The 16219-nt window shown below is 33.2% G+C and overlaps 2 protein-coding genes across 2 annotated transcripts; one reads left to right on the forward strand and one right to left on the reverse strand.

The window, feature by feature from the left end:
• The first annotated feature begins 1540 nt into the window (after window positions 1-1540).
• CDSP32 (chloroplastic drought-induced stress protein of 32 kD) lies at window positions 1541-4728 on the forward strand. The gene is made up of 2 exons (XM_028200648.2): window positions 1541-2233; window positions 4201-4728. Exons 1-2 carry the CDS (start codon window positions 1656-1658, stop codon window positions 4526-4528), a joined length of 906 nt encoding a protein of 301 aa, XP_028056449.2. The 5' UTR covers window positions 1541-1655; the 3' UTR covers window positions 4529-4728.
• A 5612-nt stretch (window positions 4729-10340) lies between these two features.
• Window positions 10341-12501, reverse strand: LOC145793209 (uncharacterized). Its single transcript, XM_082875967.1, has 5 exons — window positions 12337-12501; window positions 12165-12257; window positions 11583-11855; window positions 10483-10719; window positions 10341-10385 (listed from the first exon to the last, which is right to left on the reverse strand). Exons 1-5 carry the CDS (start codon window positions 12499-12501, stop codon window positions 10341-10343), a joined length of 813 nt encoding a protein of 270 aa, XP_082732093.1.
• Window positions 12502-16219: the final 3718 nt, after the last annotated feature.

The following is a 16219-nucleotide window of genomic DNA, read 5'->3' on the forward strand; positions in this document are numbered from 1 at the left end:
CAAAGAAATTAACCAGAGAATTTCTCTGGACCAACCCAGAGAAAATTCAGTCCAAACCAGAGAATTTCTCTGGACCAACCTAGAGAAAATTAGCAAGAACTAGTTGTATTGAAGGATAAAATTAGCTATGAAGCTCTCTCTCTCTCTCTCTCTCTCTCTCTCGCTCTCTCAATTTAAGGCTGGTACTGTTGTTTGAATTTTATTTAAATGGTTGCTTCAATTACAGAAGTGTAGTTCTTGATTAGCCAAAGCAAGAGGGTTATCTTGTTAAGCATTTTCAGTGTGAATGACAGAAGTGTAATTCTGAGTTTTGTCACTGAAGATCTTGGCGGTTTGTTTTGCTTACTGTGATCCAAGTTGTGTATTGAAATTTTCAATGGGAGATTTAGGGAAGGTCAGAGAAATTAACCAGAGAATTTCTTTGGACCAACCCAGAAAAAGTTCAGTTCAAACCAGAGAATTTCTCTAGATCAACCCAGAGAAAATTCAATCCAAACTACAGAATTGAAAATGTCAATCATGGAAGTCCCAATAGACTTGAAAATGTCAGCAATTGCCATGAAGATCAGTATGGGGCTTTACAAGTGGAAAAGGTAGACCTAAATTGCAATATATCAGACAACTCCATTGTGGAATCTATATCAGGTGTGGATATATCCCCAGATGATGTTGTAGGAGTCATAGGTCAGAAATAATTCTGGAAAGCAAGAAGAGCTATTGTCCAGCGAGTATCTCTGATTGATCATTACTATGTTCATTTGCTATGGATTAACTATATTGAAATGAAGGAATCATGCATACTATGTAAAGCACAGTGCATTTTTATACCTAAATTTAAATTTAAAGGTTTATAATTGTTCACATGTGCATATCGAGGTGTAGTTGTTTTTACACAATTTTCTCTGAAGCAAAGCACTAGTCCTCATTGTTGTCCAGAGAAATTTGGCATTTTCTATGTGAATTTTCTCTGAAAAATTCTCTATGAGGTCCAGAGAAATAGAGAAACCTCCCAGAGATATTCTAGTTCTCTGGAGAGAAATTTTTTCAGAGGTCCAGAGAAATTTTGGAGAGAAATTCTCTGGATGAAATTTCTCTGGATCAAATTGAGGGACCTTAGACATTATGAAAATATTTAGTGTCCTTTACGTTATAAAATCTTAATAACAGGAACCTTAAAAAAAAATCCCTTATGTTTAATCTAAATAAAAAAAGTGTTTTTTTAATCTAAATAAATAATTAAAGAGTTTTTTTTTTTCAATATATTTTTTTATTTATATTAAAGACACGTCTCTAATTAAAAAGAGAAAGTGAGTCAAAAAAATTGATCAATATTATTTATATCGTGCCTTTAGACACAAATATATATTAATATATATATATATATATATATATTTGTGGTGGGCAGGTAGATAGAATTAAATTACTCATATTTTAATTTTAATGATAATGAAATGAAAATGAATATTATAAAAAAATCAACATAAAATAGCCCTATATGGGGATAATATAGGCCACATATCTAATGAGTGGATATCATCTCTCATCTTTCAGATCTCTCCAAAATTCTTTCCACTCTTATCATCTCTGAATTATTTTCATCTCCAAACCAACCCTCCATCTTCACCTCTCTCTCTCTCTCTCTCTCTCTCTCTCCCATGGCTACCATCACAAACTTCCTATCCAAACCACCTCCAAACCTAGCCTCCCTCACCAAAGCCAACCCTTTCAATCCTCATTCATCTTCTTACCATCTCTCTTTCTTCCCAAAACCAAAACACCCTTCAACAAAGCTCCAAAAAATCCCTACCCTCTTCATCACAAAGGCCACAGCAGCCTCCAAAACAGAAAAGAAAAACAAACCCACCAGCGACGAAAGAGTACAGCAAGTCCACAGCATAGGCCAGTTCGATGAAGCGCTTCGAATGGCGAAAAACAAGCTGGTTGTTGTGGAGTACGCAGCTAGTCACAGCAAGCAGAGCAGCAAGATATACCCTTTCATGGTGGACTTGAGTAGGACTTGCAGTGATGTGGAGTTCTTGCTGGTGATGGGTGATGAGTCTGAAGAGACTAGAGAGCTTTGCAAGAGAGAGAAGATTGATAAAGTTCCACATTTCAGCTTTTACAAGAGCATGGAGAAGATTCATGAAGAGGAAGGGATTGGACCTGATCAGCTTGTTGGAGATGTGTTGTACTATGGGGATAACCATTCTGCTGTGGTGCAGCTGCATTGCAGGCAAGGATTCACCGAGAGGGCAAGTGGCCCTTCTATTTCAATAAATTTCTTATTAGCTATTAACTATTTTTATAGATTTTTTTTAAAAAAATTGAAGTGGCAAGGGTCAAAATATAAACTCAAAAGGTTTCGATAAAATGCCTAAAAAAAAATTTATTTAAGTTTTGTAAAAGAAAATTGAAGTGCCATCCCTTAAGATTAAAAAAAATAAAAAATAAAAATTAAATGGTCAAGCATCTATATCTATAAAGCATAAAGTTCAAAATAGAAAATAAAAAATTGAACAAGATGTTGGTTTCTCATACGATAGTTTCGACTACAATCCTAATTTATTAGAAATTGTCAGATGGGTTTAGAATATCACATGGTTGTGTTGTGTGCTTGTTTATGGGTGTTTTGTGATTTCTCTATCATGTTTCTTCTTTTTTGAATCATGAAAGTATTTAGTTCCTTACAATTTGAGCAGACACTCTCGGAGGACGGGAAAATTTCACAAAAAAAAAAAAAAAAAAAACAACAACTAAAGAAGTTAACAAATTAGTTCGTAATATTTATTGCAAAAAGATATTGTCTATGAATTTGATACTTATTCTATCTTATATGCCTTTAATAAGCCCAAGGATCCTCTATTCCTAAATAATTTTATCCCTCTGTCCTAAATCACTTACAATCATTGAATATTTCTTGGCATTCTCACATCTTGAAATCCAATGGTTGTGAGTGATTTGGAACAGAGTATAAGGTTATTTGAGAACAGATGATCCTTACTGCTTTAATAACATAAAAGAGTATTGAACACCTCTAATATATGTCATTTTAACTAATAGATTGTCTTATAGTTGTTATATATTATAACTAAATGTGAATTTTAAAATATATATAAAAAAAAAATCCTTATTTAAAATTTTTTAAAACAAATTACACTCATAATTCTTATAATTTACCTATTGTAAAAATTTGGTCCTTAAAGTTATAATTGAATGAATTTTACTGTTGAATTTTCAAAGCGTAATTTGAGAGACAAAATAAGCCGTTTACTCTCTTTTTAAGTGGTTGAGAAGTTGAGATCCAATCCAAGATGACTCATTCCCTTTTGAATAGAATATTTTGCTTTTGATATCTAATAAATTTCTTATCAATTATGCTCAATTGACCTAATGTAAAACATTAATAAGTAAAATTGATACAATTAGAAATATAACCACCAAATTAACACAAAAATTAAATTACAAAGAGCCACGAGTATAGTTTAGGACATAGGCCGTTTCCAGTTGGGTATTCTAATTAGACAGTCCAATTCGGCCCATTTGGGACTCATTTTGGGTTCTTGTTGATAATTCAAATCATTCAATATATAGGATTCATTAAGTACTTCATTCCTGTAACAAATTATGTTGATCGGATATCGATATCACATGATCAGATCAAATTTATGGTTATGACATAAATGTTTAACATAAATGAGATCTAATTAAGTGGTTATGATATATGATCAACATGATTTTTTACGAGAATAAAGTACTCAATAAACATTACATATTAAATAATTTGAATTATCGATGTAAGTTCTGTTATGGGTCCACAAAAGCTCAATACTCCCTCCGTCCCAAAATATTGGTCCCTTTTGGAGAATCCAACTTTTTTTGGTAGTACACTTATTGCATTTGAAAAAAGTTAGTTTTCCAAAATTACCCTTTTGATAGTACATTTTTTGAGAATATCAATGTCATAATTGTACTTTTTAAATTGCTTATTAATTTAAAAGAAGGGCAAAATAGGAAATTTACATTATTTTTGTACTTGATTTATAAAGAGGGACTAATATTTTGGGACAATGAAAAATGGAATAAGGGACTAATATTTTGGGACGGAGGGAGTAGCAATATTGAGTCCGATTTTGCACTTGAGCGAAGCCACTACCTATAATTTACCCTGTTTTTTATCACTACATGTACCCCTAATTGCAGGGAGGATGTGGAGAAGTTGATTGCAGATCACAAGAGTGACGACAAGTTGGTAGTTCTTGACGTGGGTCTGAAGCATTGTGGGCCGTGCGTGAAGGTGTATCCGACGGTGGTGAAGCTGTCAAAGCAAATGACCGACACGGTGGTTTTCGCTCGGATGAACGGCGATGAGAATGAGAGTTGCATGGCATTCGTGAAGGACATGGAGGTGATTGAGGTTCCAACTTTCTTGTTCATAAAAGAGGGTGAGATTTGTGGAAGGTATGTTGGTTCTGGTAAAGGTGAACTTATTGGTGAAATTCTTAGATACCAAGGAGTTCGTGTCACCTAAAAATGATTTTTAAAAAAAAAAAAAAATCTAAAACTAAAAACTCATTGTGCTATGAACTCTAATTGTTTTTACAACCTTAAAATTTTAGGAAAATTAAATAGTTAGAGTTTAATTTTACTATGTTATGTATAGGGCTCATGAGGGTACCATTATTTTCCATATGTACACAAACTATACTTATTAATTCTATCTTGTTGCCATTTTCTCAGTGTATAATATATCTTGGAGTAATGCTATTTCTTACTCTATTTTATTATTATTTTTTTTCATTTTTTAGACATACGGCAATGGATTCTTCATTAATTCTCATTTGTGTATATAGGCGAGAAAATGAATACAGAAATGAGATGATTCGAATGTGATATTTTGTTAATTTTTTTTCTTTTTATATCACTACTTACAGATAACGATTGCTTACCCTTAGTTTTTCCTTTGGGTAAATTACAGTAACTATTTAAAAATAATTTATTTATGTCAATTTAATTCATATAATTTTAATTGTGACATATTTGTATTTTAATTTTACAGTTTGTGCTTTTTTAATCCAATAGATGACAATGGTTACGGATTTGACGATGAAATAACCACGTGGCCACTACATAGAGGCGTTTTAGACATTACACCCCCTGTTTCTTTCTTTAAAACAACTTTCAATCCAAATTAGTAAGGAAAAATGTTACCCAACTTCATGCAATCAACAATGCTACAATCACACGTAGTTTTACCTGTCACTACAGGTATATCTTCGAGTGAAAAATGAATGTGTTAATAGGAAAAATTTTCGGTATGCAATGCACATCGCATGTAATTATAAAATAAAATTACGTAAATTTTTACAAATTTAAATGAATTTGTGTTTAATTTATACATTTTTGTGAGATTATATATATAAATTCCTAAAAATTTATGCAATTTTATGTTAGGATTACGTATGATGTGCATTATCCACCGAGACATTTCCCTTGTTAGCATCTTTATTCATTGTCCAAAACCATACCTACAATCATACACAAACAATGGCTGGTGGCGGAATCAAGATTTTAACTCAGAAGGGCGCCACTGAATTAAAATCTTAACAAAATTCATAATCTAATTTAACTTAATTTTTATTTGATGGCAAAATTAAAAATTAGTGTGATGCGAAAATTATATTTAAATATAAACTCAAGTTAAGCAATTAAATTATATAAAGATGCACACAGAAAAGAGATTTAGAGAGGGATAGAGGAAGAAATAAAAGAAATGATGAATAAATAATATATAGGGGTTGTTATATATCATTTGTTTTTTTCACCGCTTTGAATCACTGAATCACATGATAATATGTTATTAATTATGTAATAATTATTTATAAACAAATGACCTAATTATAAGTATTAGGTAATAGAAAATCTGTGATATATAATATTTCTTTAATATAAAATTCATCAAAAATTTTTAACATAATTAAATATTTAGAGTGATAAACTAAATATATATGTATATTTAAAAAAGGAAAAAAATAGTGATATACAAATTTTACAACATTACTTAAAAGATTGAAGTTAAAATAATTTTTTTATAAGAGACAAAGGCTTAATTTTTGAAAAATTGAGGAGGCACGTGTCCCACGGACCTGACATGCCTCAGGGACAGTGGCAGACACATGGGCAGAGACCATGCCCCTCAACTTCACAAAACCTGGTCTTATGCTAACTTGAGCAATTTTTTGAGTTTGGTAGACTCACTTTGGAGTCAATTTTGATATTCCAAATTGTTTACGTTTTTGAATTTATTGAATAAGATATTTGTATAAAAAAATTAAGATAATTATATATTGATAACTATATATTTGAATCATATTTATTTTTTTAAAAAATGAATGACAAATATAATTTTAAGAATAACCATCTATTTTTTGAAATAAATATGTTTGAATTATATTTATTTTGCATGGATATTTTACTCAACAAGTTTTAAAAAATAAATTTTTCGAATAACTGAAATCGATCACAAAATGAGTTACCAAGTCAAAACGCTCTCTTAAGTTGAGATGACAAACTTGAAAGAAGTTAAACCCTTAAAAGTGTAGTCTCACTATCCCATTTTGTTAGTTCTTTTTTCCCATTTTAGAATGTCTCAAAATGTTAGTCCTGTTTGAAAAGTCAAAGTAAAAAACATCCGTTTGGTAACATTTACGTTTTTAGTTTTTTGTTTACATTTACAAAAATTTTAAAAACTCAAATAAAAACTTGTTTGGTAAAATTTTTGATTTACAAATCAGTGGTTTCAGTTTATAATTTTGGCCAAAAAATGAAAACACAAAAAATGTGTTTCCGTTTTGAGTTTTGAGTTTTTTTTTTTTACCACCCACCACCCGCCACCATTTTCCACCACCGTCTTCTGTTACCACCACCCACCACCACCTGTTACCACTACTCACCACCCACCTGCCACCACCACCTGTTATCACTACTCACCACCCACCTGCCACCACCACCTGTTATCACTACTCACCACCCACCTGCCACCACCACCCACCACCCACCTGTCACCCACTCGACGCCACCACCACCACCACCACCACCTGCTACCTACCTACCATCCACCCGTCACCACCCACTACCCGTCACTACCATCCACCGCCGCCACCACCACTCGCCACCTACTTGCCACAACCACTCACCACCCACCTGCCACCACCAGCCACCCACCACCACCACCACCACCCACCCGCCACCACCGCCCACTACCACCATCACCATCACCATTACCCACCACCTACCCGCCACCTACCTACCACCACCACCCACCACCCACCACCATCACCACCACAATCTACTCGCTACCACCTACCACCCGCCACTGTCACCCACCCACCCACCACCACCACCACCCGCCACTACCACCCACTCGCTACCACCCACCACCCGCCATCGTCACCTACCCACCCATCCACCCACCCACCACCCGCCACCCACCCGCCACCACCACTACCCACTCGCTACCACCCACCACCCGCCACCGTCACACACCCACCCCCCACCACCACCCATTGTCACCACTTTCCACCATCGTCTTCCGCCACCACTTGCCATTTCTCACTCTTTTTTATATTTTTAAATTTTTTTAAACATTTTGTCAATTACCAAACGCATTTGTAGTTTATGTTTTTCTAAAAATAAACAAAAATCAGTTTATAAATTTTTTGTAAATATAAACTGAAAACGTAAATGTTACCAAACACACCCAGTTTTTCAAAATTACCCTTTTTAAGGCCTCGTTTGGGAATATACTATTTTAATAATTTTTTTGACTTTTTATGGAAAAAAATGTGCAGAAAAGTAGAGAGAATGATATGACAACTTATAGTGATTTTTTGGCTAAAATGTGTAATTGACAAACAAACACTAAATGGCTAGAAGTATGTTAAAAATAAAAAAAATAAAAAAGAGAAGGCCATTATTGGAATAAACACTCTAAAATTTGAATTCAAATGTAATAATTATATGTCCCCTAACAAAGTTAAAATTTTCAAAAATGACTATCAAAATAGGATGGGGAGTATATATTTAAAATTAAAATTTTATATAATTTTGCTTTGACCTTTCTAAGAGTAGTATTTATAGCTAAACATTGGATCCTCTTTCTAGACCCAATAATGTGACACTCTATTAAAATATCTAACTTAACTCTCTCTCTCTCTCTCTCTCTCTCTCTCTCTCTCTCACACACACACACACACACACACACACTTATTCTTTACTCGTCAACCAATTATTTTAATTACACATCATTAGGTCTACAAAGTGAATCTAAAAAGTGAATTTGTATATTATTTTCTGTATATATATAGACTTTTAATTTTAGGGTTTTGATTCATTATTTGTTTTGAATTGATATATTTAGTTTTGTAGTGGTGTAGAAGTTAGGTTTGGATTGTGGTAATATGGATGGATTTCAATGATAGAATGGATGAGTTTTAGTGGTGGTTTTTGGATGGCAATAATAGGGAAGGTGGAAGTGATCGATTTCAATGGTGTGAGTGGCAAACGGGGTGGTTTTCGGTGGCAAGGCATATAGTGGTAGTTGGTTTAGCAAAAGAAGTAAGTTTCGATGGTAGAAGTGGAGGTGGCAGATGAAGTAGGTTTTGGTAATGGTTTGGATGGTGGTTATAGAGTGAAGAAAGAGTGAGCTTGAAAAGTGGTGGAGGTGAAGGGATGGTTAAATGGTGATGGTGGTGGTGGTAGTAGTTTAGGGCAAGAGGAGGGTTAAGCTAGAGAGTATTTGTTGTGCTACGCATGGTTGGGGATTTTTGGTGGTTGCGTGAGGAAGAAAGAGGAGAAAGAGTAACAATGATTGTTTGCCAGATGGTTGGTGATTATGGGTAGAATTGTGTAAAATATCGCTCAATTCGTTAAAACCGCCCACTCCACACTAATCCCCGTCGATTCCATCCACTAACTGCAGATTAAGCTTTGAAATTTATAATTCGCCTTCGAAATCGTTTCTGCTCTGCTATAGTTAATACATATATTTTTTTTAACTTCTAATGAAATATCAAAGTAAAAATGAGTGTGAAAAAGATTTAATATGTAAAATTTGTTGCAAATTAATAGTTATATATATAAATATTATGTAAAATTAATTTGTATTATATAGATGAAAAATCTTATGCAATTTGTTTTTTAATCGACAAAAGTCAGTGGTTAATTGTTAGATTAGCATCTTGGGGGAGTTGAAACTCACACCCATACACTTTGCAAGAAAATCTTACCCTCTCATTCCACTCATAAGAATGGAACCCAAGACCATCCCCCTTGGAAGAGATTTTGTGGTCAAAGAGCTAGCCAACTAGTAGTTATATATATGTCACTACAACATTTTCTTAGTTTAGTGACATTTGAAAGTGCCACAAAACTATTGGTTTAATGACATTTTTAGTGTTGTGGCATTTTGAACAGGTGCTATTTATACCCTTGTCACGGTAGATACTAGTGCCACGGTAGATACTTGCAAGTGCCACTACACCATCATGGCTAAAAACTTTCAATGACATGTTGATGTCATGCTAGATATTATTTGTGACACTATTAAGCACTATTAAAAAAAGAGTTAGTGACACTTATAAGTGCCATTACAGCACCAAGGCTAAAAACTTTCAATGACACTTTAATGTCATGGTAGACACTATTCGTGACGCTATCAAGTGCCATTAAAGAAGACTTGCAATCTAAAAAATGCAACGATATATATTTTTAATAACGCTTATTATGCCACAATTGATATTTATAACACCTTCATGAATGTCACTAAATCCAATTCATTTGTGCCATTAAATCAATATAAGTGCCATTGGAACTTATTTAGTGACACTTTGCAAAGCTACTATCACTACTACAAAATGCCACTTATATGTTCTTTTCATTGACACTTTTAAAAGCTACAATTATGCATGCGTAAATGCCTATAAAAATTGAATCGATTTTATAAACAATTGAATATTAATTGTTACATCATATATTAATTTGACATCCATTCATCGTGTAATATTTTCATAATAATAAACAAATATTACCACCATAAGATCATCACATCAGGAAAAAAAAAAATCAAACCACAATCAACTATTTATTTTTGAAATATAAATTTATTTATGTTGCAATAAAAATCCCTTGTCAAAATTATAAAATATTCTACCACACTAACAAAGTTAAAGAAAAAACAATTTAAAAGAAAATTATTCCAACCATAAGTTCTAAAAAGCCATGATGATATCCATATTCCGAAGAGAAAAATTATCAAAAATAAATCAATTCCCAAATTCTCAACCTCACTTGTATAAATATTCTCGGCTAGCATCCATAACTTGCGAAATCTACATCCAAAAGATAAACATATAAAAGTTATTGAAACTATATTAAGTTAATGTAAATTTGTTAATGAAATTAGTATTTACGAAAGAAATTTATCACATATGGAGCAGGCCAAGCAACATGAGCTCCAATAGCTTGCCTAATTGTTTTGACAAGTCCATATGATCGGATCAAACTCTCATTAGGTTTGACTGGCACTTGAACATGTACCTCATAATAGTCAGGTCCCAATTCTTTGCCTTCTACTTCTGTAGATGCATCTGTGCTTTTAAGTACTCCGATTGCAACTGTTTCTATTGGCCTAATGATACTATTTAGAACAACTACATCTCCCACCTGTAAATCAAGATTTAACTACTTAAGTAATTGTTTATTTAAAATTAATAAATAATAGTTAAAAAAAACTAGTACAAAGTGCTAGAGTGAAGATAATAACAACTGAAAGTGATATGCATTTCTCTAGTAGATAAGCAAGCCAAATGCTTTAATCACTTAATTGGTTCACTACACTACAACAAATGCATTTCTCTAGTAACAATATAAAAGTAACAATCGTAAGTCTTTAGACCATATCAAACAATAGCTTAAAAAATCAATAACAACCAAAAGCACCAATCAACAACAATCAAAACCATGCCCATTATTAATATCAGGATCCCCTAACTTCAATGATGTAAATCAAATGTAATTGTGAAAAATAACAATCAGCTAATTACTTTCAAGCAATATTCTGAGAGAATCAGAAAGAGCCCATGCGGTAATAAATGATGGAGAGATGTTTTGTTAAAGCTTCAGAAGAAAATAAAATTAAAAAATTTTAAAAAAAACACAAACTTCGTCATGTCATGATTTTGACTATGTAGTACATTTTGTCTAAATTTAAACAATGGAATTTATGTCCGCAATATTCATTCCTTGGTTAATTGTAAGATAAGTGTTGCATGCTATTCTAAAATAAAGCTGGAAGTAATGTGATATATAGGATTAGCTCTTAGTGGGTACCTGAGTAAGAGAGGTATCTTGTATCGATGACAAAGATCATGCTTGATGTCGAGCTTCCATGTTAAGAGGACTAGAAGTGGTTATGGCCTAACCAAATTTGAACTAATTAATTTTACAAACACATACACATAGATATATGTGTGTATATATAAGTGTAGGAAAACATTAATAACTTACAAATTCTATTAAAAAAAGACCTGATTAGATGTGTTTGTCAAGTTATTCGGAGCATGTTGAACATGGGAAACTTTGGACCTTAGCTCCGAATTTTTAGCTTCCATAGCATCCATTGTTGTGTCTTGGTTTACTTTATGACCAGATGTATCTCTCCATAAATTAGATGGAGAGACACCTAATCCACACATGCGAACTCGTCTATGTTTTTCTTTACCCATCACTTGTCCAAATGTATCATTTGGGCCCTCATTTGATAAATTTGCATTTAAGGTTGTCCTCTCATTCATTTCATCCTATAAGGTTGTAATAAACATAACTTAATATAAACATTTCAATCACTCAACACTATAATGTGAGAATTTTAACTAATCTACAAGTTCAAATGGACATATAATTATTTGGTACATACTATCATTGCTTTCGTTGCCTCAAGGGTTCCAGTCTCCTATGTATAACATACTTTAAACATGTGAGCACGTGTTGGAGAGTGCCCCAACTTATTCTTCTACAAAATAAAATATTCCAAAATATAAATTATATCATTCTGTCACATCATGCCTACATTATCATATTAAATATACAACATGAAAAGATGAATTAACCTGCTCCTTCCGAACACGTGGAAAACTTTTTGTTCCAGTTGTATGATTATACTTTCGCTCTGCACGCCTTACTTTGTTTTTATCACTTTGTACCTAAAATTACAAATGCATAAATTAATGGTGCCCAAACTATAACAAGTAAAATAACATATAATGATCAGATCAAGTATACCTTTACTTCTTTGATGGCCCAATACTTAATAAGGTGTTCCCACTGATCAGCATATACTTTACTATCTTTATAATGCTTTTGTTGGTTAAAACTCAAGTGGTTTTTATAATAATTTTTCTTTATGTTTGCCTTCCAGTCTTTTAACTTCTTATCAGAACACTTCATAACCCAATTCCTAACATGACTTGGAAGATCAAACTTTGATTGAAAAGAGAGAAAAAGAGCGAGAGAGAGAGACAGAGAGAGAGAAGAATAAAATAATAGAAAATTAATCTTTCCACATAAAAAATTAAAAATAAAAAAATTATAAAGAGTGTTGTTTTAATCATATTACTCATGTTTACTATTTTTCACATGTGATCTTCGCACAATGTTGCGTCATTTACCTGTACAAGTGCCCATATATGATCTTTGTAATGTTTTGGGACTTTATGCCAATTCTTTTAAGTGAGTGGTGCATTTTTCCCATCACGCACAATAGTTCCAATGAACGATGATAACTTTGTTGCCAATTTGTCATCAGGTTGGCCAAGTTTGTTCCAATTGACTGTTAGGCGCTCATCATCACGAGTACCCCAAATATTACGCATTTGAGTGGGACCTCTAGTTTTCTTTTGTCCACTAGCACCATCTAGTTATAATAAATAAATAATGCTAATAATAAAATATACAAAGAAATAATGACATTTTTATAAGGTTTGAACTTTCATACCTGCATTATCATTGGGCTGACTATAGTTTGGCTGAATCTCATATGGAGTTGACTCACTAAACTCACCAACATTGCCTGAGCGAAACTAAAGATATGGGTCCATAGGCTTTTTGCTTTATAGATGAATCCTAGTATGATTCAAGCAAAATAGACAAACCAAATTGTAAACTTAGAACGATCCAAACAAATTATTTGCAAGTGAACAAAATACTTGAAGAAAATTAAAAAAAAAAAAAAAAATTGTGTATTCACCTTTATTGCGTTGTTATCTTGATAGTGACTAAATATAACATATAGTGAATAAATAATTTGTAGCCACATATGAAAATCACATAGTTAAATTAAAAACGCATTATTCATTCTTCAAACAATTAATTAAATTAACAAAAACAATGATAAAGAAAGAGAGCAAAATGAAACTATAGAATTGTTTTCAAATATAAATAACTAGCAATGTTTAACAAGTTTAACAGTCACATAAGATCTAATTCTTCCTCATCTCTATCATCATTTCCATCATCATGAACATCGTTGTCTCTCAACACCTGAGAAAGTGATGCATCTATCATCATCTCCATCATCATGAACATCGTTGTCTCTCAACAGCTGAGAAAGTGGTGCATCTACAATTGCAGCAGACATGTATGTCCTAACCAAATCAAAATTATTGTCCCTATCACCACTTTGTGTATTGCATACAACACTCTGCAAGTATGCCGCTACATTGTCCATGGAAAACCCCGCATTCATATCATAAAAATCTCTCGGATTTATCTTGATAGCAACTTGCCAATCTTTGTGTTTGAGGTCTTCTACATACATTACCTGTTCTGCTTGAGAAACCAACACAAAAGGCTCAACATCTTTCATTAATCGTGCAAAATTGACTAGTATGCAATCTTTATCTTGTCTTTTCCCAGATTGTGACACCCATTCACCTTTAAATAACACGACCCTCTTCCCAAACAAATAATCTAACTCAATTATATCTGTTAACACACCATAAAATGTAACATCTCCAGAGACAAGATTTCCATCTCTACTGTAGCGATCCCAGTTTTGCCACTTTGCTGAGTATGGCGGGGATCGAGCTGCCCGGTCAGCTCGCAGGGGTCCAGAGGGCAGCGCCTCTTGGCGGGTCCAAGGGCAGCACTCTGGCGGGGTCGAGGGGTAGCTCCCCCGAAGCAAAAATGCATAATGCATTAGAAGTTGCTTGTCTGCTTGAGCGGCTGTTTGTGCGCTCGAGCAGAGAATGTTTGGTTTCAAAAGTTTGACCTTTCTTGCAAAAGTACTGGGAAAGTGTATTTGATGCTCGAGCGGGGCTTTCCACGCTCGAGCGGACTGTGTTATATCAGTTCGTGAATCTGATATTTCAGATCACTTTTGTATATCTCTCTCTAAAACCCTGTCCTCTCCCTTCTCTCTACATTTCCCTATGTCAAATTGGATCAAAACCTTGATTTCTCAAGATCCATTAGAGTTCTGCCATAAGTTCTTCATCAAATTTGGTTAACTTCTCGAGGGCTTCGTTGTATGCGATGAAGATCGAGTTTCGACACCATTGATTTTTGGGGTTTCATCTCATTTCTTCTTTAAAACTTGAGGTTAGGATTTTCTTAGAGTTATATATATATTTTTGCAAGATCTATATGATTTTTGAAATAATCTTTTGATAGCTTTGAAAATTGATTGTTGATTCAAGAAGTTGAGCGATTTTGAAAGTGGATTTGTCTCTTGTTTTTTTAAAATGATCTTATGAGTTTTGATCTTCGTTGATTGAAGAAAAGATGATTTTGAAAAGTTTTCTTTTGAATGATTTGAGTTGTATAGTTTTGGTAAGAAAACTTAGAATTTGGGATTTTTTTTTTAAAGAGACTAAAAATCCATGAATGATATTGTTGTATTTATTTTGTGTGTCAAAATAATTGGATGTTTGGAAAATTTCTTATTTATATTTATATAAATGATGAATTTTAGGGAATACGAGAATTGTTGTTCATTTTGAAAATTATTGTTCAAAACGTTGAAATAGCCTTGAAATGACTAATTGTTGAGGATACTTGAGAAGAGAGAATTGTGTTATTCCTTGGATGATGAATTGGAATAAAAGTATTTATATTCATCTTGTGTTATTGCCATAACAATTCATTTGATTACATTAAACTTTGAAAGTTGATTTGAAAACTTGCATTAAGAAAAGAATGTTGAGAAACAAGTTTTCATATAATAGTTTTTGGGATAAATACGTTGGTAAGTCTTGATAGGTGGTGTGGATGATATTGAATAAGTTGGCATGAGAGTCCGGGATGAAAGACCGAAAACCCGCGCGGATAGGTGTTGAGCCTTCTGGTTAATACCGGTAAAAATGACAATTTGGTAGTACTTGTATAGTCTACTTACAGACACCAACCTAGGGATTACCAAAGTCGTATTTACCGCCCTTGAAATAAATTGTTAAGTTTTGAACAATTGAAATTGTATGACATCATTAAACATGATGGTTTTCAAAAGATGGAAATGTAAAGGGCATAGCATGGCTTGTGCATTTCATCTCTTGAGATTTGCATAAAATGTATATACTTTGTTAATAATTTCCTACTGGGCTTTATGCTTACCCTACGGGATTTTTGTGCTAGAAAAGATGTAGTGATGCCGCCTAACTAAAAGCAAGGAAATGTGTGTTGAGAGTACGAGACTCTCATTTTGCTGTAACTCTGTGTGTAAGCCAAGGGCTGTATGTGTGTGGGTTTGAATAACCGTTTTGTGTAACCAGGCTCAAGCCCTGGAAACTTGTAAACCCTTGGGGGTATTTATTTGTTTATTTACTTGTTGTGGGATTAATGTATTGTTGCATGAAAAACTATTGTATCATGTAATGTAAGTTTGGAGATTTATATTCGGTTTTCCTTGAAAGAGCCATGATTGTTGTCTTATCATTTGGGCTAGAAATTTGGGGCATTACAATTAAAATTTCTAAATATTATTTTAATTTTTAAATTTAAATTGTGTTGAATTGAAGTATGCACAATATTATAATTTTAAGGTTCACTTTATATAAGTAAAACAACTCTTTTTTTTTTCCTTCTTTCTTCGTAGGAGGGCAGTTAATAGTACCACCACCTAACCGATCTCACAGTCAGTCTCAGAATAAAGGTCAAGGATTTAATTGTT

This window comes from Camellia sinensis, chromosome 6, assembly GCF_055761805.1.
Source record: "Camellia sinensis isolate YWXY chromosome 6, ASM5576180v1, whole genome shotgun sequence".
In the NCBI taxonomy this organism is placed as follows: domain Eukaryota; kingdom Viridiplantae; phylum Streptophyta; class Magnoliopsida; order Ericales; family Theaceae; genus Camellia; species Camellia sinensis.

Coding starts and splice junctions, on each gene's coding strand:
- LOC145793209 (XM_082875967.1), bottom strand. CDS start 12,501: ATGAAGTGTTCTGATAAGAAGTTAAAAGACTGGAAGGCAAACATAAAG. Junction 10,720..11,582: donor TGACAAACACATCTAATCAG/GTCTTTTTTTAA, acceptor CTTGATTTACAG/GTGGGAGATGTAGTTGTTCT. Junction 10,386..10,482: donor TTGCTTGGCCTGCTCCATAT/GTGATAAATTTC, acceptor TTTTGGATGTAG/ATTTCGCAAGTTATGGATGC.
- CDSP32 (XM_028200648.2), top strand. CDS start 1,656: ATGGCTACCATCACAAACTTCCTATCCAAACCACCTCCAAACCTAGCC. Junction 2,234..4,200: donor GTGGTGCAGCTGCATTGCAG/GCAAGGATTCAC, acceptor CCCTAATTGCAG/GGAGGATGTGGAGAAGTTGA.